The following is a 21,925-nucleotide window of genomic DNA, read 5'->3' as shown; positions in this document are numbered from 1 at the left end:
GTCTGCTCCATCACATCACTTTCCCTGACCTTTTTCAGGCTTTAACCCGTGAGCACAAAAGTGGCCGCAACTTGAAGGATGTGACAAATGTTTGTGCCATGAACTCTGCAGGTGTGTTTGTGGCAAGGATAGAGCCTCCTGCATTATGTAACTCACTGGACCATTGTTGGGGGGTATAGAGTTCAGGCTGTACCCATTATTGGAAGGATTGGATAATGCCAGCAATTATTGGAAAGAGCCAAGCATTTACTAGAAGGTAGGTGGGCTGAATTACTAGTCATTGCATCACAAACAGTAGATACAACTCAGGAAGACCCTTGCCTGAAGCAGTAGTGGGCAATTGTGCATTTTTTTTTCGTTCCAAGGACCTCAGGGTGGCATACATAGGTTTCCCATCCCTCTCTATTTTATCCTCACAATAGGGAAGTTTGTTAGGGATCTATGTCAAGACTAACTGATTAAAGAATAGATGGAGCTGCCCCCTGAGCAAGTGCAGAGTGAATTTTCCTTCTAAGTATTGAGAGTTCAAGGAACTTGGAATGAAGATTTCCTCATCATTGTTTACAAAAGGACCTGAGCACCACATCTCTTTGGCTAAAAGGGTGCAACTACAACAAGTCACCACCAGCAAGAGACTTGCTAGCTGTTTCCATAGGACAGCATGCCCTAGGCCAGGGGTAGGCAAGCTGTGGCCCTCCCGATGCTACTGGACTTCAAGCCCCATCATCCCTCACCCACTGGCTACCTTTGGCTGGGTGCACTAGGAGCTGTAGTTGCTTTTAAGTATGTTGTTAAATGTTTTTTTAAAAGAGGTTTTGTTTTAATATATTTTAAAGTCTATTTTTAAGATGTTTTTGGTGTTTTGTTTGCTGCCCTGGGCTCCTTCTGGGAGGAAGGGTGGGATATAAATTCAATTAATAATAATAATAACAACAGCAGCATTTAGAGGACACCAGATGGGGGAAGGCTTGGATAAAACCATGGCTCTTAAATAAGCCGTCTAATCAATTTGCCAAGGTCATGAAGAGGACACCTTCTTTTGTTTTATTTCACTCATGGCTTACAGGATTCAAAAATGAAGACGGGGGAAGGAACTAGGCTGCACAGGGCCAAACGGCCAGGCTGAACGAAGGCACTTTCCTTTGGCCAGTCCAACCTAAAGCCAGCATCTCTCTCTCTCCCTCCCTCTCCACCCTCCCCGGGACCTAAGCCCAGCGCATCTGTTGGCGCTTCCTCTTGGGAGTGGAACCAATTGGCCTAAAATCTATCCCGGAAAGGAATCTGGTTTCTTTTAAAGAGCTTTGAAGCAAGTGGGGTCCCTTGGGTGCACCCTAGCTGAGCCCTGCTTCGCTGCCGCTGTCCTCCTCAAGCTGAGCAGGGTCCTTTTCCATGTCCCTCTTCTCTACGAAGTTGAGGATGCGCCGATTGGCTTGGATCAAGTACTGCTGCTGGCGGAAGTAGACCTTCAAGGCTCCTTTGATGGCGACGAAAGCAATGCCTCCCTGGCAAAAGGAGAAATAATAATTTAAAAAATGAGAAGGTAAAGCCGAGAGCCCCAAATCATCTCCAGAAACAAAAGCCCTCTTTTTCACAAACTGAGCACTGGATAGGCAGGTACATGTGAACCACCAATAGCAATGGGGAGAGTGGAGAGCAGTTCCATCAAACCCCTTTTGGAGAGGATGCAGATTGACAGCTGCCTGCGGGAAGAAATGTGCGGCAGGAGCAGTCCTGGCCAGATCATTGTTACCTTCCAGTATTTCTTCTCTTTCTTTTGAGCATTTATACACTGCTCTTCAGACAAAAGACTCCCAGGGCAGCTTACATACAATCAATGAAAACAAGACAGTCCCTGTCTGCAGGCTTACAGTCTAAAAGGCACAGCACAAAAGAAAAGAGAGCCAAGGAGGGAAAAGGAAAAACAAAGATCAAACTCAAGTGCTAATTCTTAAAGTTAAATAGTAGTTTTTATATTGACCAGCTGAAGAGAAACAGTTCAGGGACAGGAGGCACCCCATAGAGCTGGTCTTATAGCAGAGGTGATGGCATGAGCACTACTTCTCCTGTCTCCCAACAGAGTTGTAGGAATGAACGCTGTTTCCCACCCCTCCCAGTGAGGCAGTATGCTTTGGCATGGCCAGAGACTGACACCAGAGGGTACTGGCTCTCCAAAATAGGGTAGGAGTGCCCAACACGATGCCCTCCTGATGATGTTGGACTCCAACTCCCATAACCCCCCATCAGCATGATCAATGGTTAATGTGAAGGCTGATGGAGTTGGAGCCCAACCACTGGGGAAGGGCTGTTGTTCAGTGGCTGAGCACCCACTTTGCATGCAGAATATCCCTGGTTCCATTGCCAGCATCTCCAGGTGGAGACTCCGGCCTGAAAACCTGGAGGGCATCTGCCAGCCAGCGCACAGATCAAGGTGGACCAACGATCTGACTTGGTGTGAGGCAGCTTCCTGTGTCCCTAACATCATGAGGGCACCAAGTTGGCTACCCTGACTTAGGAAGAAAGGGGGTCTGCAGGTTTGTTCTAGGATGGAAGATCTACGAAATGGAACCCTGCCCCACTCTGAGACTATTTCGTTCACACAGGTTTTTAAGTCGCCTCAAACAACCTAAATGGTGGAAAGGCAGAATATAAATCCATGGGACAAATTTAAAATGTGGCACTCCCTTCTGCCAAGTCAGATCATTAAGTCCACCTCTGCCAACCAGGTGCCCTCCTGATGTTTTGAACTACAACTCCCATTAGCCACACAGCAACCAAGGACACTGCCTTATACTGAGTCAGGCCTTTGGTCTATCTGGCTCAGTAGTGTCTACACTGACTGGCAGCAGCTCACCAGGGTTTCTGGGAAGAACCTCTGCCAGCCCTGCCTGGAGATGCTGCAGACTAAACCTAGGACCTTCTGCATGCAAAGCAGATGCTCTACCTTGAGCTACGGCCCCTTCCCCCATACAATGCTGGGGCTGATGGGAGCTGTAGTCCAAAGTATATGGAGGGCAGCGGGTTGGCAAAGACAGGTTTACTAATGGACAGCAGCTCTCCAAGGTCTCTGGCAAAGGTCTTTCCCAGCCGGACTATATGAAATCCTTCTAGCTGGAGGTGCCCGGGATCAAGGCCAGTCCCTTCTGCATATACTGTAAACTCTGCTGCCCAAGCAGTGGATCCTCTCAAACGTGCTACCTGCCAAGGTTTCTTGTGTGTAGCTGGAGCCGAAATACGAGGTTGGAAAAAAATTGTGCAGTTGGAAAGCAGGTAATACGCAGTTTGAGAAACGGATGGGGAAATGAGGCGTATGTGTTGATTAAGCACTTAAATAACAGGCAATGTCAGGGACAGCTTATACACAAATTATATAAGAGTAGAACGTGCTCAGTTTCCATACTTAAAAACAAACTGCCTAAACCATATGAGAATTCCTTTTGGGCTGGACTCTCTTCTTCTGCACCTTAATCTTTGGGCTGGTAACACTTTGCCACATCATTGTAAATACTCTTAAAGCACTCCTGGTTTTGCTTCTGTTAGTTACTGAACTAAGGCAGAATCACAAGTGACTTGGTGCTGTATAGTAGAGAAGAACTCCTCTTATGGACAAACCACCACTGATACAGGGTGTAAGCAAGAAGCAAAGTTCGCTTTGCAATCATTTGGATTCTTTCTTTGTTTTTTAGTGTGGGGTGTGTAACGGGGAATTTGTGCAGGTGGAAAACCTTCTTCTAACCCCCCCCCCTGGTTTTCTTGGTTAGCAGCACTATAGCACAGCAGCAGAGATGCCATATTGAACCCAGCACCGGAGTGAGTCCTGTGAACTCTGGCCCCACACATAGTACTCCGTTGATTCCTTTCCTTCCCCAGTCTCGCTACTCACCAGGATGGTACGCTGGAGGCTGGAGTTCACCCTGCGGAAGGTGACCCTGCCAACTAGGTTGGCAATGGTAGGGAAGATCAGGGCCCCGCAGAGTGTGCGCGAGATGGACAGGTGGTCACTCTGGTAGCGTGACTCGGCGAAGGGGATCTGCGGAACAGGACGGCCAATCCCTAACGATGGAAGGAGGATTAGTAAAAAGCACCATTAAATGCCCTTGCAACTCTGGAGAGGTGGAAACACTGACTCATGTCCTCCTCTACTCCTCTTTCTATCATGGCCTACGTAGAACTTTAATCAAATCTCTCCTACTGAAAACACCAGGACGAGTAGATGCATTCTGTTTCTTTACTCCTTTCTGACCAAAATGCATCTAATACTGTTAGCGTTGCCAAATTTTGGGCTGCAGCAAGCAAAACTCACCAGGCCATCATGTAAATTTCTTCTTTTCTCTTTGGGATTTTATCCTATTGAAGTTTTTAACAAGTTATCTTAATTCCATTTTATCCTATTTTACTGTTTTTTGTTCTCCTATATATTTGGATAACTTTCTCTTTTGAGAGTTTTTATGTCTTTGTTTTATGCTGGTCATTGACTGTAACAATAAAGCATTTTTTTTAAAAAAAGCAAAACATTTCTTGTGGGAAGACGACTGCTTCCCATGCTCAAGGTGATCCAACAGCTGCCTTCTTTGTTTCTCTATATTGCAAGGGTAGAGAACTTCTGGCCCAATCATGGCCCCCCAAGGGGTCCAAGTTGGCTTGAGAGGCCATTTTCCCCAAACCATGCCTACCAGCTGATGTCACTAGTGAGGGCAGGTGCTTGAAGGTGAGCTCTCACCCACCCACAGGCAGATCAGAGCCTGCCTTCAATCCCCTCTGTGCTTCTCCTTCAGACTTCAGAAGAAGCACTGCGGGAGGCAGGCGTTTTATTTATTTATTTATTTATTTATTAAAATATTTATACCCCGCCCTTTCTCCAAAGACTCAGGGCGGCTTACAAATAAAACCATAATCAAATTAAAACCATAGACAATTAAGTTCAAGAAATATACAATTTAAACAATTAAAAATAAATTAAATCAGAGATAGATTAAAAATAGCTAAACATTATTAATTAAAAGCCCGTCTAAATAAAACAGTCTTCAGCTGGGCACGAAAAGACAATAGCGAGGGAGCTATACGAACTTCATTGGGGAGGGAATTCCATAATCTAGGGGCAACCACTGAAAAGGCCCTATGCTGTGTCTGCGCAAGAAAAACTTGCGAAGAAGATGGAATAGTGAGAAGGGCCTCATCAGATGATCTCAAAGGCCGAACAGGTTCATAGGGGGAGATACAATCTAACAGATAGCCTGGACCTAGGCCGTATAGGGATTTGTAGGTCAAAACCAGCACTTTGAATTGTGCCCGGAAACAAATTGGCAGCCAGTGGAGCTGGTACAACAGAGGGGTTGTATGTTCTCTAAGTCCAGCTCCAGTTAACATTCTGGCTGCAGCTCTTTGTACCAATTTAAGTTTCCGAGCAGTCTTCAAGGGCAGCCCCACGTAAAGCGCGTTACAGTAGTCTAATCGGGATGTAACTAAGGTATGTGTCACCGTAGTCAGGTCTGACAAATTAAGGAACGGGCGCAGCTGGCGTACCAATCTTAACTGAGCAAAAGCACTCCCGGCCACAGCAGAGGCCTGTGCCTCCAGGCTCAAAGCCAAGTCCAGGAGTACTCCCAAGCTGCGAACCTGTGATTTCAGGGGGAGTGTAACCCCATCCAGCACAAGTTGAATCCCTATTCCCTGATCTGCCCTCCTACTGACAAGGAGCACCTCTGTCTTGTCCGGATTTAATTTCAGCCTGTTCATCCCCATCCAGTCCATCACTGATACCAGGCATTGGTTCAGAGTCTGGGCAGCTTCCTTGGTTTCATTAGGTGGAAAAGAGAAGTAGAGTTGGGTGTCGTCTGCATATTGGTGACACCGAACCCCAAAACTCCGGATAACCTCTCCCAGCGGTTTCATATAGATACTGAATAACATGGGGGACAAGACTGAACCCTGAGGGACCCCATAGGTCAATGGCCAAGGGGTCGAACAGGCATCCCCCATGACCACCTTCTGGGTTCGCCCCTCTAGGAAGGACCGGAGCCACTGTAGCACCATGCCTCCAAGTCCCATCCCAGCAAGACGATCCAACAAGATACCATGGTCGATGGTATCGAAAGCAGCTGAGAGATCCAGTAAAACTAACAGGGACACACTCCCCCTGTCCAGTTCCCTGCGTAGGTCATCCACCAAGGCGACCAAAGCCGTCTCAGTCCTGTAACCGGGCCTGAAACCAGATTGAAATGGATCTAGATAATCCATCTCATCCAAAAACCTCTGGAGTTGGGCAGCCACCACCCGCTCTATTATCTTGCCCAAAAAAGGAATATTGGAGACTGGGCGATAGTTAACTTTTAGACTGGGTGGCCTGTTGATTGGCGGGCAGGGATAGAGTATGTGCAAGTCAGGAGGGGATGTGACAGGGGAGGTGAGGGGCCAAGTCATTGAAAGACTGGGCGGCAGGCGCTGGAAAGGTGCTGTAGGCAGACCACGCCAGCATAGGGGAACAGGGGGTAGATGCATTATACCCATCCCCTGTTCCGGGTCTGCCCAAAACCAGACGATAACTGGGGGACGCAAGGTTCCTACCGACCTTCGTCTGCTGTTGTGCAATGCCGGGTCTGTGGTACAAAAACTTCACTCATCCACGACATGATCTTGGATGAGTGTGCAGACCTGGCATGTATTACGGAGACTTGGCTGGATGAGGCCTCTGCACCCATTCTCGAGGCCATGTGTCCGCCAGGTTTCCGCTGCGCACAGCAGCCGAGGGTGGGCAGGCGGGGAGGGGGTGTGGCAGTCATTTACCGGGAGTCCTTGGTTTTTGCCAGATCTCCTCTCCATAGGACCAAGTTTGTTGACTCCATGTACTGGAGGGCAGTTTAGGGATCCTGCTGGTGTACCGCCCACCCCGCTGCACAGCAGACTCCCTGGCCGAGGTGCTGGAGGTGGTCTCGGCTGTACGGGCGTTGTCCCCAGAATTGTTAGTGCTGGGTGACTTCAACGTGCATGCCGGGACCACTCTCACTGGAGCCCCTCGGGATTTCCTGGAAACCATGGCTTCCTGGGAACTGCACCTCAGTAATACTGGGCCCACCCATGTAGCCGGTCATGCTCTCGACCTTGTATTTGTCCTGGGAGAGGAGAAAAGTGCTCTGAAGTTGGGAGTGGTTCTTTCCACTCCTGTGTCATGGTCAGATCACCATCTGGTAAACATGGACTTCACAATGCCACACCCTCTCCGCAGGGGTGACAGACCTATTAGAATGGTCCGCCCCAGGCGCATGATGGATCCTGATGGATTCCTGACTGCGCTAGGGGAACTGGAACCTGCTGAAGGTTGCCCGGTTGAAACCCTGGTGATGGAGTGGAATGGAAAGATCACCGGGGCGTTAGACCGGGTGGCTCCGAAACGTCCTCTCCCCCTGAATAGAACTCAGTTAGCACCGTGGTATACACCACGGCTGCGTATTCTGAGACAGGAGGTGAGACGACTAGAACGCCGGTGGCGGAAATCCCGCTCCGAAGGTGTCCGGACACAAGTTAGAGTAGCAGTAACTGCCTACCAAGTGGCAATAAGGACAGAAAAGAAGGCTTTCTTTACTGCCTCTATTGCGTCTGCAGAGTGCTGTCCCAGGAGGTTGTTCCAAGTGGTCCGAAGCCTGGTCGGTCCAGTTGCTCAGGAACCCTTGGAACAGTCAAAAGCCTCCTGTGACACTTTGGCTAAGCACTTTGCTGATAAAATCGAACACATACGGAGCTCGATCCCGTGCGCCGTGGATACAGTGAATGAATCGGAGTTGACCGGTTGCATGCCGGTATGCTGGGATCATTTTCAGCCTCTCTCTTCTGAGGATGTGGACAAGGTGCTCTCGACTGTAAGGCCTACCACCTGTCTAACTGACCCTTGCCCATCGTGGCTCATCATGAGATGCAGAGAGAAGTTGGGTGAGGGGATCAAGGCGGTGGTAAACGCATCCTTGAAAGAGGGTGTGATGCCATCAGCCCTCAAGGAGGCAATTGTAAAGCCCATCTTAAAGAAGCCCTCCTTGGATCCCCAAGTTTTTAATAACTTTCACCCAATTTCGAATTTACCATTCTTGGGCAAGGTCATTGAGCGAGTGGTGGCCAATCAGTTGTCGACACACTTGGATGAAACGGATTACTTAGATCCATACCAATCGGGCTTCAGGACTGGTCACGGAACTGAAACAGCCTTGGTCACTCTGGTAGATGATATGAGGAGGGCATTAGATAGGGGAGAATTTACCTTCCTTGTCCTCCTCGATCTCTCAGCGGCTTTTGATACTGTCGACCACAGTATCCTTTTATATTGCCTAGAGGGATTGGGAATAGGAGGCACTGTATTACGGTGGTTCCGCTCCTTTCTCTCTGATAGGTACCAACAGGTGGCATTGGGGGAGGAGGTTTCAGACCCTTGGCCTCTCAATTGTGGTGTGCCACAGGGTTCTATCCTCTCTCCCATGCTATTTAACATCTATATGAAGCCGCTGGGGGCAATCATCAGGAGATTTGGGCTGCAGTGTCACCAATATGCGGATGACACTCAGCTCTATCTCTCATTTAAATCTTCACCAGAGTTGGCTGTGGAGACCGTGTCCAAGTGCCTGGAGTCCGTGAGTGGATGGATGGGAAGGAATAGGCTGAAACTGAAACCCGACAAGACCGAGGTACTGCTCGTGGGGGACAAGAGAAGGTTGGGAACCGCTGACCTGAAGTTCAATGGGGTGAGTTTACCCCTAAAGGACCAGGTCCGCAGCCTCGGGGTTGTACTTGATTCCAAGCTGTCCATGGAGGCTCAGATTTCGGCTGTGAGCCGGGCAGCTTGGTACCAACTACACCTTATACGTAGGCTGCAACCCTACCTTTCTGTTCATCAGCTCCCACTGGTAGTACATGCCCTGGTCACCTCTCGATTAGATTACTGTAATGCGCTCTACATGGGGTTACCCTTGAAAACGGTCCGGAAACTACAACTTATTCAAAATGCGGCGGCTCGATTACTCACAAACAGTCGTCGCCGGGACCTCATCACGCCAGTGTTGTTCGATCTACACTGGCTTCCAGTTGTTTTCCGGGCCCAAATCAAGGTGTTGGTTTTAACCTTTAAATCCCTACACGGTCTCGGCCCAGTTTATCTAAAGGAGCGCCTACAACGCCACCAATCATGCCACCTGACAAGATCGGCCACACAAGGCCTTCTCTCAGTCCCGCCAACCAAAGCAGCTAGGTTGGTGGGCACTACAGAGAAGGCCTTTTCAGTGGCGGCCCCCACCCTCTGGAACTCCCTCCCACAAGATCTTCGGCACATCTCTTCCCTGAATATGTTCCGCAAGGCCTTAAAGACCTGGCTTTTTCAGCAGGCTTTCGGGACTTCTGGGGAGGCTTAATATTCTTCTGTTTTAAATGCCTCCTATTATGTATTGTTTGCTCTTATAATTTATATATTTCACTGTATTTTTATATTGTATTCTGCCATATTTATTGTATGTACGTCGCCTAGAGTGGCCATTGGCCAGATAGGCGACACATAAATTAAAATTATTATTATTATTATTATTATTAACTAATAGTGAAGGGTCCAGGGAGGGTTTTTTCAACAGAGGTCTTATTACTGCCTCTCTTAGACAGGACGGAATTCTGCCCTGAGACAAAGAGGCATTAACCACGTCCCTGACCCATTCAACCAGTCCTCCTCTGGCATTTTTTATAAGCCAGGAGGGGCAAGGATCTAGTATGCAGGTAGTAGGACGCACCTCTCCAAGGATTTGTCCACATCCTCGGGTTGAACAGGCTGAAAAGAATCCAATCTAATCAAACAAGCAGGAGTCAAAGTTACATCCACAGAGACTGTATTAATTTTGGTGTCTAAGTCAGAACGAATCTGAGTGACTTTATCTGCGAAGTGTCATGCAAAATCATGACAGCAGGCTGCTGAGTGGACATCATCGTGATCACAGGGGTCAGAACTTAAAAGACTCCTAACCACTCGGAACAGTTCCGCCGGACGAGACCTAGCAGACGCAATGGAGGCAGAGAAGAAAACTTTATTCTGAGCCTGCACTTCCATGGAGTAGGTCTTTTAATAGACCCTAGCCCGAGTTCGATCAGATTCGCTCTGAGTTTTTCGCCAACGGCGCTCTAGTCTCCTTCGTTCGCGTTTCATCACACCCAATTCCTCGGTAAACCAAGGAGCAGATTTAGGTCCAGTCCGCGAAAGGAGATGCTTAGGAGCGATTGTGTCCACCGCCCTGGTCATTTCCTCATTCCAGAGGTCGACCAGGGCTTCGACAGAATCACCTGCCGAGGTGACAGGAAAATCCCCAAAAGCCGTCAGGAAACCATCTGGATCCATCAGTCTCCTGGGGCGGACCATTCTAATTGGTCCCCCACCCCTGCGGAGGTTCTGAGTCCCAGTAAGTTTGAACCTGACCAGGTAGTGATCTGTCCATGACAACGGAACTAATGAAAGTTCCTCCACACCGAGATCACAAACATCCCGTCCAACACAGAAAACAAGGTCCAAAGTATGACCAGCAGTGTGAGTGGGGCCTGATATTACTTGGGACAGACCCATGGTTGTCATGGAGGCCATGAAATCCTGAGCCACTCCAGAAAGGGCAACATCGGTGTGGATATTGAAATCACCCAGTACTATAAGCCTAGGGGATTCCAAAACCAACTCTGAGATTACCTTGATAAGCTCAGGAAGGGAGACGGTTGGGCAGCGGGGTGGGCGGTACACCAACAGAATCCCTATTCTGTCCCAGGCACCCACTTTCAAAAAAACGCATTCGGACCCTGAGAAATGTGGGAGAGGAAACCTGGCCAAGTGTATGGTATCTCGAAAAACCACTGCGACTCCACCTCCCCGTCCCACAGGTCTAGCCTGCTGATGTACAGAGAAACCAGGAGGACAAAGCTGAGAGAGATTCACTCCCCCAGCTTCGTCCAGCCAGGTTTCCGTAATACACGCCAGGTCAGCGCGCTCATCCAGGATCAATTCCTGAATAGCGCTAGCTTTACCAGTCACTGACCTGGCGTTCACAAGCAGGATTTTCAACCCGGGGGAAGTGTCAGCAAGGCTATCCAGGTTATCTGAATGGGAGAGCAACTTAGGGGTTAACAACAATTCTTTTGTTTGAAGGCATGCTCCCATCCTGGACATATCGAAATGATCCTTCCCCTCTGTGTTTGAAAGTCCTGCAGTTCACTTTGAAGTCTTGAAAATCGGAGCTTCAATGGGAAGCATCACCTGACATTCCTACGATGTCGGGTGATTGGCTCCACCCACCTGTCAACTTTGACCTCCAGCCAGAAAAAGGTTCCCCACCTCTGCCATCCTGGCTGTCTTTCAAGCTCATTGCATGCAGCCCCCAGCATCTGGAAGGCTTTCAGTGCAGGGCTGCGCATTATGCTCACCCTCCAAGAGCAGCCCAGCTCTGACTGATGAGGATTCTGACGGCTCCTTCACCTACAGGCAGAGAAAGCGCACCTGTGGCAGGGTGGGGGACACAGAAGCCCTAGCGGCTAAGGAGAGAAATAAGCAGGGAGAGAAGAGCTGCAATGCCTGCCTGCCCCTTTGGGTCATGGAAGAATGAGCTGTGCAAAGGGGAGGGGCACAAAATGGGGAGAAGGGACTGGGGGACAGACAAGAGAGGAGGGATGCCTATTAAAAAGAGGGGAGATGTCTTTTAAAAAAGAAATGTGGGAAGGGGGTCAAGGGAAGGAAAAGGGAAAACAGAAGGAAGCAGGGCTGGACCAAGACATTTTGCTGCCGGACAAAAAACAGCAAATGATGCTGCTCCCTGCAAAGCAAGGTACACAGGGTTGCATCCAACTAAGTTCTACGCCACCGCCCCATGGGAATGTAGAAAAAGGGCACATAATATGGCACTGGGCAAGTTTCTAGCCCTCAAGGCTGCAAAGATGTGTGTGAATGTGTATGGGCAATTGCAAGGTGAAACCCTGGGAGCCAGAGGGGTGTTTTTCAAGGGTTCTCTCAGAATCTTGTGCAAGCCCTTATCACAAACAGAAAGTGCAGACTAAGTTCTGCAAAACAGGTTGCCTCTCTGTTGGCCTTTAGGAAATCGCTAAAGCAGAGATGGGGAACTTGTGGCCCTCCAGATGTGTGTCAGACTCCCACTAGCCCCAGCCAGCATGGCCAATGGTCAGGGATGAGGGGGGTCCAACAACATCTGGAGGGCCACAAGTCCCCCATCCCTGCTTTGGAGCAGCTTTCCCCAACCTGGAGCTCTCCAGCTGAACTCCCATTGTCCCTGATAATTGAGCCTGTTGGCTGGGGCTAATTAGGGTGGTGGGCAAAAACATCTAGAGAACACCAAGTTCGAGAAGGCTGCCCTAAAGACTTTTTAAAAATCCTGGTTTGGGGTGGTTTTATGGTTGTTAAATTTGAGAACTATTTTTATCTGCTGCTGTTATTTTAATGTTTTCTTTTTTACAGTTATTTTAGATTTTGGATTTTTATTGTTACATTTTATTGATTTGGTTGCAACCTGTCTACGCAGGCTATACAATCCAAAATGGGGGTGGCTAACCTGTGACCGTGCAGATATTGCTGAACTACAAGTTCCATCATCCTTGGCCAGTGGTCATGCTGGTAGGGCTGATGGGATCTGTAGTTCAGCAACCTCTGGAGGGCCACAGGTTAGCCACCCTTTTGCCCTAAAAGGTGGGCTAAGAATCCATTTAATGATGATAATAACTGCAGAAGAAAATATGCAAAATTTGTAAAATTACGCAAATCTGCAAGATTCAGTATTCCTTGGTGCAACTTTTTGTTATTCTTTTTGCACAAAGTATGTGCGCATGGAGGAACACCCCTTGCCGCCACCCTTCCTTCCACTGAATCATGGTCAAATGCACAGCCAAAGGGGGAGGTCAGCTGCATTCAGTGGTGGTTGGTAGCTCCATGTCAGCTGGGCAGCGGAATCTGCTCCAGGTTTTGGTCCGAATTTTCAAGGAGCTGTCCAGCCTGCTGAAGCACCTTGACACGGAGCCACCAGCTGCCCCTAGCTGCATTCTAATCTCCCACCCTATCAAACAGAGGCAATTGCCCAGACAAGGAGGGGCGGGTAGATGGCAGCCCTCACCTGGCACCAAGGCCTGCAGGGCCTGGAGCTTGCTAGAGTATTTCCGCCACACCCGCAGCACATAATCTTCCCAGCGGATCATCTTGCCCAACACCAGCATGACAGGGATGGTGGGAAGCCCCATGAGCAAAAAGAGGGGGTCTGCCCGCTCCATCACATCCAAGCCCTTTTTATGACCGACAACCTGCAAAAGGAGGAGAGACTATCAATTATTTATTATTTATTACATTTCTACCCCGCCTTTCTTTTCATGCTAGAAACCCAAGGCGGCTTACACATGGTTCCCAAGCGGTCTCCCATCCAGGCACTGACTAGACCTGACCCTGCTTAGCTTCAGTAGGGAGCTGGCCTCATGTGCCTTCAGACCATAACCCTGGATCAATGACACAGATGAGAGAGCTGGACCACTTCCACCTCCATCAATGATGAGCATAAGGCTACAATGGACAGTTCCTTGAAAGCTGAGATTAAAACCCAGAGTGGATTCCACTGATATGGAGCCACCAGCCGTCACTACCGTTAACACAACACAAATGGTAAGAGTCTGACCAGATGTCTACAGATTCCTAGCACAGACCATCCCTGCAGCAAGTATCTACATTCTCCCTTATTTCACAGCCCCAAATCCCAGATTATTATTCTACAGCACCTTCTATGCAAACAATCCTTTACAGCAGCCTTCCCCAACATGATGCCCTCCAGATGCTGGGGGAATCCAACTCCTATCAGCCCCAGCCAGCACGGCCAGTAGTGGGGGAGGATGGGAGTTGTAGTCCAGCAACATTTAGAAAGTGCCAGGTTGGCGAAGACTGCTTTGCAGAATAACATGGCCAAGAGAGAGGTCCCTGCCCCCAAAAGCTTGCAGTCCAGGCCCCTTTTGTTTTCCGTTCTACAGATGTGGGTGGAAAGCAGGAAAATTATTTCCCCAGGTTGTTGGCTGAGCTTCCATTTAAACTCAGTGTTATCTATATAGCATTCTAAGTTCTCTACAGTCTAGTTAAGATTAATGCTTAAGCGTCCTTGGTTCTTTGTTCTAAAGAGCACCAGGTATCACTCTTCTAATTTTGCTCTGAAAAAAGTAAACCTGATGAAGAATGTACAATGCAAAAAAAATCACAGAACTCTAGTGTTTTTTTCAACCAAAACTTTTGTCAATTTTGATGAAGCTTTGCAGCCCTATCAAGCTTCTTTGGATACTCCATCTAATCCATTCTTTCCCCCCCCATGTGTTACCTGCATGACAGTGACAGCCCCATAAGTAACCGCCGACCAGTAGAGCGTCCCCACCACAATGCCAGCTGCAGCAAAGGGGCTCACTTTGGATAAAACACGGTCCACTTGTTGCAGGAAATACACCAAGGGGCCTGCAAAGGAAGGATCGCAAAATGTCAGAACAGCCACTGAACGGTGCAGGCATCCCTAGGGTGTGACCCTCAGCAAGCATCAGGATTGTGGCCTGGGCATTCAGGCCCCTCCAGCGATATTGGACCGCTCACCCCCTGGGAAAGGGTCTCAACCCCTTTCACAAGGCAGGAGGGAAAAGGTACAAGCAGGATTCTAACCAGTTTCTCAGTATCTTTAAATCTGGTGCCTTCTCCTCTCAGCTTCCAGAGTTCCCACCAATAAGTCCAAAACAGCTGAATAACATACAAACATTAGGTGGTTTCCCCCCCTTAATTCCCACTGACTTACGGTTAATGGAAAGGATGATGTCATGCATCATCATAAAGTGCCTGGGTTGTATTCAACTTACTTTTACTCAGAGAAGATCCATTGAAAATTCATGGCTATGACTAACCTCGGTGCATCAATTTTAATGGTCTACTCCCAGTAAACGTTAGTTGAATATAATCCTTTGCCTATAGCAGAGGTATGTTCCTGATTGTTCCTTTGCAGCCATTGCTTTACCTTTGGTGCTGTTTGACTTCAGCAGATTCCCCCGTCAAGCTGCTTTTGGAAGGGATTGGATACACTTGGGAGCAGTTCTCTGCTGCCTAAGAGCTGCCAGGATTTTATTCATGCTGCCAACTTGGACCCGGAATCAGATGAGACCTCTTCCTCAGAGAAGAAGGACCCAATGGTCAACCCTATTGCACTGGACACCCTGAAACTGCTACTCTGCAAGACACCCACACCCAGAAAGTCTCCAGAAGGGGACTTCATCCTGACTGGACACTCTCCAACCCCAGACCCTCTGTTATTACCCCCAAGATCCCAGGGACACAGACGGTTTCAAGCCTCCGCTGATGACCAAACCATGCACAACGTATGCAGATGGCAGGACAACAAGGACTCCCATTTCCAAGCTCTCTTTCAGATGTAGAATCAGGAACTGATGTGCACCTCTGGCTCAGGGCCCTGCTGATGCTCTAGGAAGTCACACCTGGAGGGTCAGCCGAGGCAACTAGAGAACTGCTTTGTAGCTGCCTGGCTATTGGGGGCGCAATCTCTCTGCACACCTGGCCCACTGGGATTCCTTGGACAGACAGCTCCCCTGTTGCTTTTACACACCTTGCCTTGGACCTGGCTTTGCTCGACAGCTCCCCAGCCTCATGAGGGGAATCGATCCAGCCACATCAGTCAGTGGGAACTGGGCTGGCCAGGCCAACAACTCACCTAGTTTGGGGAAGACAATGCTATACTCTGTGCCACACTGTGGGCAGCTCACGCTGCTTGTGCTGTTGCCTTTCTGCTTCTCGTCCAACCACCGCTGGAGGCAGGCCTGGTGGATCCATTTGGTGGAGCCTTTGCAACGGCAAGGGCAGACCCACTCGGCTGACCGGTCATCACCCTCGGTGGCAAAACAGACCCAGCAATGCCTGGAAGGAGAGATGCCAGACAGAGAGAGGACACATGGCCTTTAGCTGTTCCGTCAGGTTTTAAAGTGCATCCAAAGTTTGTTCATAAGAAGCAAAATGTGGATGAGCAGGACGGGGTGGGGAGGTTTAAGAGCATAAATAATAAGGCTTGACATGCAGTCAGCTGCCTCGGTTACCTCTTGCCCTAGAGCAAGGAAAAGGTAGGGAGCAGAGTGTGGGCCATAATGCATTTTTAAGGCTCCATTGTTAAGGCTCTAGAACTTTTCCCCTCCCCTTGTTTTTCCATCAGGGGAAGTGGTCAGAGGGTCAAAACTCAAAGAGGGTATGGCAAAAGCATGCATGCACACAATCACTCATACGCACACATATATACACCCCACAGTCTGCATCTGTGTTGAAAATGCTTTTTAAGATGTTTTTAAAGCTTTTTTTTTAAAAAAAAGATGCTTTTAAAGATGCTGTGTTTTAATATATTTTAAAGTCTGTTTTTAACATGTTTCAGGGTGCTTTTAGTGTGCTGAACCATTTCTCCAAGATCAGCTGAGCAGTGGGGGTGGATTAGGGAACAGACCACAGGCAAGGAGGTTCACCCTGCTCAGCTGACTGGAAGGAAAGAGATGCACAACAAGGAGAAGAGGCGGGACCTGGAACAGAGTCCCCTGCAAACAGGCCAGCGGGTCAGATAGGAGGTGCGGTGGGCCAGAGGTCCTCCACCACTGCTCTAAAAGGAATCACAGAATAGCAGAAAGGGGCCTATAAGGCCATGTAAGTAAGACTGCAGGGAGGAAAAAAATATATCCTGGGGCCCAGCTTGGACTTAGATTATACGATGCCTGTCACATGCATAAAATAAAGTGCATCTCATTTTGAAGCATTGCCTGGATGGCAGCCTGAAGTCCCTGTGGGTTCTTCTTGACCTCTCAATGGATTTCAATGCTATCAAATATGGTAAATCTTCTGGACCGATACTGGGAGGCCGTTTTACAGCGGTTCCTAGAGGGTAGGTCCCAGAAAGCGCTGCTAGGGGACTCCTCCTCTCACCTGTGGCTGACAGGGTTCTCTGAAGCACCACTTTGTCCCCATGCCGCTTAACATCTATAGGAAATCATTAGCAGAGGCCTTCCTGAGATCTGCATCACAAGGGCATCTTTGTGACAGTGATGGCACACGACTCCATCTCTCCTTTCGTCAGATTTGGAAAAGGCAGACTGGTGCCCGAGATCAGCGATTCCCTCGCTTCCCCTTCTTGGATTTTCGGCCGAAATGTAATGGTAGAGCACCCGCTTTCATATAACAAGTTCAGTCTATGATGTCTCCAGGAAGTTATGGCAAAGACTCCTGACTGAAACCCTGGAGAGCTGCTGCCAATCAGTGATCAGCCTTCGCCAACCTCGTGCCTTCCAGATGTTTTGGGCTACAAGTCCAATCACCCCTAACTGGGGCTGATGGGAGTTGTAGTCCAAAACATCTGCGAGGGCAGGCTGGTGAAAGCAGCTGTAGATTATGCTGAGCTAGACTGAACAATGGTCCTGCGCGAAATATAGCAGCTTCCTACGTGGGTAATAAGCTGGAACTTAACCCATGCAACGGAAGGTTGGTTGGCTGAGGATGGAATTACCATCCAGGTCTAGATTTTCTAACCTGATCTGGACAGGGTTGCACTCCCCCTGAAGCAGCAGATCTACAGCTTCGGGGTACTTCTAGATCCAGGCTTGTTTCTAGAGACCCAGAAGCTCATATATTAATGAGCTAATGTACATGAAGCACTTTGAGCCCTCAAATATCACCATATAAATGCTAAATATTATTATTACTTATAGCTAAAAAAACCCACAACCCAGCTACCAGCACTGTATCCCAGAAGAGGACTTGAGACACACCTGAGGCACAGGTGTAGTAGAGGTGTGGGCTACTTACACTCAGCGTGTCCCAGTCATGCCACACAGAGCTTGGGTGTTTAAAGTGCTTCAGATACATTACCTCAATAAGCCTTACAATGGCCTTGTAATGCAGGCCAGTTTTTTCCTCCCCTTGCTGCAGGTGAAGGACTGAGGCTTGAGAAAGAGCAGTTAGGACATGAGGTGTTGTTGTTACATGCCTTCAGGTCGATTGCAACTTATGGTGACCCTATGAATCTTTTTTGGATATGTTCATAAGGTTTTCATGGCAAAGGTATTCAGAGGTGGTTTACCATTGCCTTCTGCTAGGCCTACAGCACCCGGTATTCCCAGGCGGTCTCCTATCCAAGTTCTAACAAGGCCTGACCCTGCTTAGCTTCCGAGATCAGACAAGATCGGGATGTTCAGGGTAGTATGGCTGTAGTTAGGGCATTACATAAGATCTAAATATGGGACTTCCTGATTTGCAGCTCATACTTCTTAACCGCTTTGCTACAATAGTTCACAAAACTAGCTCCCCCGATGCCCAGCCATTAACACAGTCCTATACATATCTACTCAGATGTACGTGGGACATACTTCCAGGTATGCGTGTATTTTTATTATTTTACTGTTAGTGCATCTCAGCATTAATTAGTTTATGTAAATAATATATATATCTGACATTGCTTTAAGGTATTTTCTAAGTTACTTTAAGTTGCTGCACTTCCAATATTATCTTTGTTTTACTGCCTATCAGTTCATTATTTCATAATACCATTAAGCTTTGTGTATCAATAAACTGGTGTAATCATTTCAGTTGTAAGTTTTGGGTTTGTGGTTTTGAGTCACAAATTGTGTTTTATCCCCTGTTCCGCTGGGGGGCAAATATATATATAACCAGGTTTGAAAGGGACCAATGAAGCAGGCCAGGATTTGGTATGTTACGATGAACCCTGATAAGATCCACTGATTATCAGCTGGGGTTGAAGTCCAACAACATCCAAAGGGCCACAGGTTCCTCATCTCTGGTATGCAGTCACAACTCCCATCAGCCCCAACCAGCATAGCCAATGGTCAGAGATGATGGGAATCCAACATCATCTGGATGGCAACAGGTTCTCCAGCCCTGGCTGAAGGAGTCAGGATTCAGGCTGCTGCAAACCTGTGCTCGCTTTCTTGGGAGTAAGAACTCCCTGGGGGCTTACTTCAAAGGGTATCAGACTTCTTTTGCATAAGTGGTTCCTCCACTTCTAACATTTCCTGTGGAAGGAAGCTTGCTGTGGGCCCACTCTAATGTCTCTCCCGCCCGCTCCCCAATACCGGGCAAAGATTTGCTTTGCTTTGTTTTCCCAGGTTTTTAAGCATCTGGTGAGATTTAACACCCTTTTGCTTTGATGCAGCTCTTTTCCCACTGTTTTTATTGACTGCTGCTGCTTTATTGCACATTCTGTTTTGTTGATCTTCTTCTAAGCCACATTTGTATTTCTCTATGAGGAGTATTACTAGTTTATTAATATGCATACAGATTGTCAAGCAAGCTCATTCCAGGAGGGAGACAGAACATCTTAAAAAAAAAAAAAAAAAAAGCTTAAAGAGGGTTTGAGAAAGGCCTCACTTCCTCTAAGAGCCTTCCCCAACCTGGTGCCCACTCATCAGCCCCTACCAGCTGGCTGCCCTATGATTTGCGGTAGTCACATCAATCATGCCTCATTGCTCCCTCTGGTCAAACAGCCCTGCAAGGCTGTTGTCATTTTATTTGTTTATTTAAACCTGTTTGACCAGTGATCCTTTTCTCAAATCGCTTTCAGCTTTCTGTGGAAACGAAAGTGAGAGAAAAAAAATAGAAGCGGCTGCGGTCTGTCTCCAGCCTTAGCGCTCTTGATGGCTGTGGAAGCACCAGCCTGATTCCCACGACCGCCGTCACACCCAAGGGCAAAGAAAGCAAGAAAAGGCATCGAGGAACAGATTTTTTTCAAAACAAAACAAAAATTACAAAGCAGAAAAGAAAAAACTACCCCAACCCCTCAAAAAAACAAGTAGGATGAGTCAGAACTGGAGAAGTCAGCATACGAGGGAGGGGGCCACATTCACACGTACACAAACAGCCTTGCCGACGCGGCTTAGCCTGTACCTCTCCGAGGCTTCCCCGGCCGCCGCTTCTGCTGCCATTTCCAACGAGCCCCGCGCGAGAAGCAGCCCTGAGATTCGGCCCAGCCCGGGGAACCAGCTCAGCGAGAGGCTCCGAGGCGTCTCGCGGGTTCCATGGCTACGTGCGAACGCGCAGTGATGCAAAACAGCTCCGAGAAGCCCCCGGCGCAGCGGGGCGGCGCTAGGCAGGAAAGCCCTTTTCCTCGTACAAACCGCGATCCGGCCTCTGCCACCGACGTCGCCTCTCTGCTTCCGGGTCCTCTGAAAGCCGCGCAGCCTCACCCTTTCGTGGTTGTTACACCAGGAGCGTCCGGCTTCGCAGCGGCTGTTGGTAAAGCTCCCGGCCTTTTTATCAGCTGCAAATTATACGGCTTGAACGGAGGAAGTCCCTTTCAAGAGTGTCCGCAGAAATATTTTTTCGGGGCGGGGGCAAGGTCTGTGAATGGTTACTGCAGGTCATTGGCAACCCACTTCCCCGTCATTACGTTTAGAATTCCAGGGGACGCCCTTGCACCCTTTCCACTTGCAAGGGTAAGCTTCGCCTGCCGGAAACCTGCCTGTTGTCATGATCGCTCCGTCAGGTGATGCCCAGAGGACTGTACAGAGTGACAGTGAAGAACTGAATTTACTGAAATTTGCAAAAATGAAAGCCTGTTAAAGAAAGAGGAGGAGTCAGAGTCCCTGCCCCAAAGAGCTTGCAGGCTTTTGTGAACAGGTGAAGTCAGGCCAGGCAAGACAGGGTGCTCCTGCTCTGCATAGTGGGAATTCTCCAGGACTTTGGGCAGAGAGAGAGAGATCTTCCCAGCCTTGCTGTTTCCTGAGAGGAATGTCATGGATTGTAGTCAACTCAGCCCTACTCAGAGTAGACCCATTGAAATTAATGAACCTGATTTAAAACAATTTGTTTTATGTTGCTGTACGCTGCCCTGATGTTTTGCAAGAGGGCAGTATATTAATACTTTTATGAAATAAATCAACAAAACCTGTCAATCATGTCTATTCACTTCAGTGGGTCTACTCAGAGTACCAGCACTGAATACACCCCCTGCCTGTGGAGGGAACCTGCTTGCTATGCATGTGCTCTACACCTGAGCTGTAATCTAGCAAGGGGAAAGTATAAGAGAGAAAGTGGAGATGGTAAAGCAGATGAAAGAATATACACATGCAGGCCCTCACCCACAGCACTTTTATCGAGGTACAAGTATTACCGACACCTCATTTTTTACCAAAACACACTGCTCAGGGCCATCTACCATCAGCAGCCCGGCAGGAAAGATCTTGATGAGTTTTTTGACTCATCTGTCCACCTGGATGATCCTCAAGAGTTGTGGAACAATGTTCTATGGACACGGGTTTGACTTATTCTTCCATTTGAAATCCATTCTGTTTCTATTTTTCCACATTTTAACAGGTGTATTTCTAATGGAATTTGTAAAGCTTGTAAAATCAATAAAAACTATATTAAAAAAGAAAAGAAAAGGAGTGAGTTCTGCTAAAGGTCTTTGGAAGAAGGATTCTCAAGGGCAGAGGAGAACTGTAACTACCTGCTGGAGACAGTTCTGGAGTTCCTTGCCGGCTAAGACATTTCTGTGTCTGACTTCGCGGTTTGTGCAGGAAGGTTTTTAGTCAAGAAAGGAGGGGTGGTGGTGGTGGTGATCCTCGTGTCTTGTCTTTTTATACCTATATGTGTGCCCCTCACACCTGAACCCACAAATACACAAACAATGATAGCTTATGGTGTCAGCAGTCAGTACTGCAAGTCTGAGGTGCTGGCCCACTTGACTGCAGTGTCAAATGGACTAGTTTTGCATCACCAGCTCAGGCAATCTTGATGGAAACGGGAGAAGCCCAGTGTTTGAGAGGTACCAATTCTGGCAGTGCAGCTTTAATAGGCAGCCAGAACTGATAGGTAACTTTCAGGATGATCCAATGGCCCTTGCACCTATGTGTCACTAAGCTGGTATTTACTTTG

The 21,925-nt window shown here is 48.3% G+C and overlaps 1 protein-coding gene and 1 pseudogene across 1 annotated transcript; both read right to left on the bottom strand.

The window, feature by feature from the left end:
• Positions 1-1,018: 1,018 nt before the first annotated feature.
• LOC133368575 (E3 ubiquitin-protein ligase MARCHF5-like) lies at positions 1,019-20,466 on the bottom strand. Its single transcript, XM_061592980.1, has 6 exons — positions 19,937-20,466; positions 15,723-15,925; positions 14,340-14,470; positions 13,107-13,290; positions 3,881-4,050; positions 1,019-1,502 (listed from the first exon to the last, which is right to left on the bottom strand). Exons 1-6 carry the CDS (start codon positions 19,972-19,974, stop codon positions 1,332-1,334), a joined length of 897 nt encoding a protein of 298 aa, XP_061448964.1. The 5' UTR covers positions 19,975-20,466; the 3' UTR covers positions 1,019-1,331.
• LOC133368915 (5S ribosomal RNA) lies at positions 18,132-18,249 on the bottom strand (annotated as a pseudogene).
• Positions 20,467-21,925: the final 1,459 nt, after the last annotated feature.

Source organism: Rhineura floridana, chromosome 12 (genome assembly GCF_030035675.1).
Source record: "Rhineura floridana isolate rRhiFlo1 chromosome 12, rRhiFlo1.hap2, whole genome shotgun sequence".
NCBI lineage: Eukaryota > Metazoa > Chordata > Lepidosauria > Squamata > Rhineuridae > Rhineura > Rhineura floridana.
This window is presented reverse-complemented; position numbering and strand designations above follow the sequence as displayed.

Excerpts from the sequence above, each read along its gene's own strand:
- LOC133368575 (XM_061592980.1), bottom strand. The coding sequence starts at position 19,974 with ATGGCAGCAGAAGCGGCGGCCGGGGAAGCCTCGGAGAG. Across the intron at positions 15,926-19,936 it reads GCCGGGGAAGCCTCGGAGAG|GCATTGCTGGGTCTGTTTTG; the intron begins GTACAGGCTAAG and ends CTCTCCTTCCAG. Across the intron at positions 1,503-3,880 it reads GCCTCCAGCGTACCATCCTG|GGAGGCATTGCTTTCGTCGC; the intron begins GTGAGTAGCGAG and ends TCCTTTTGCCAG.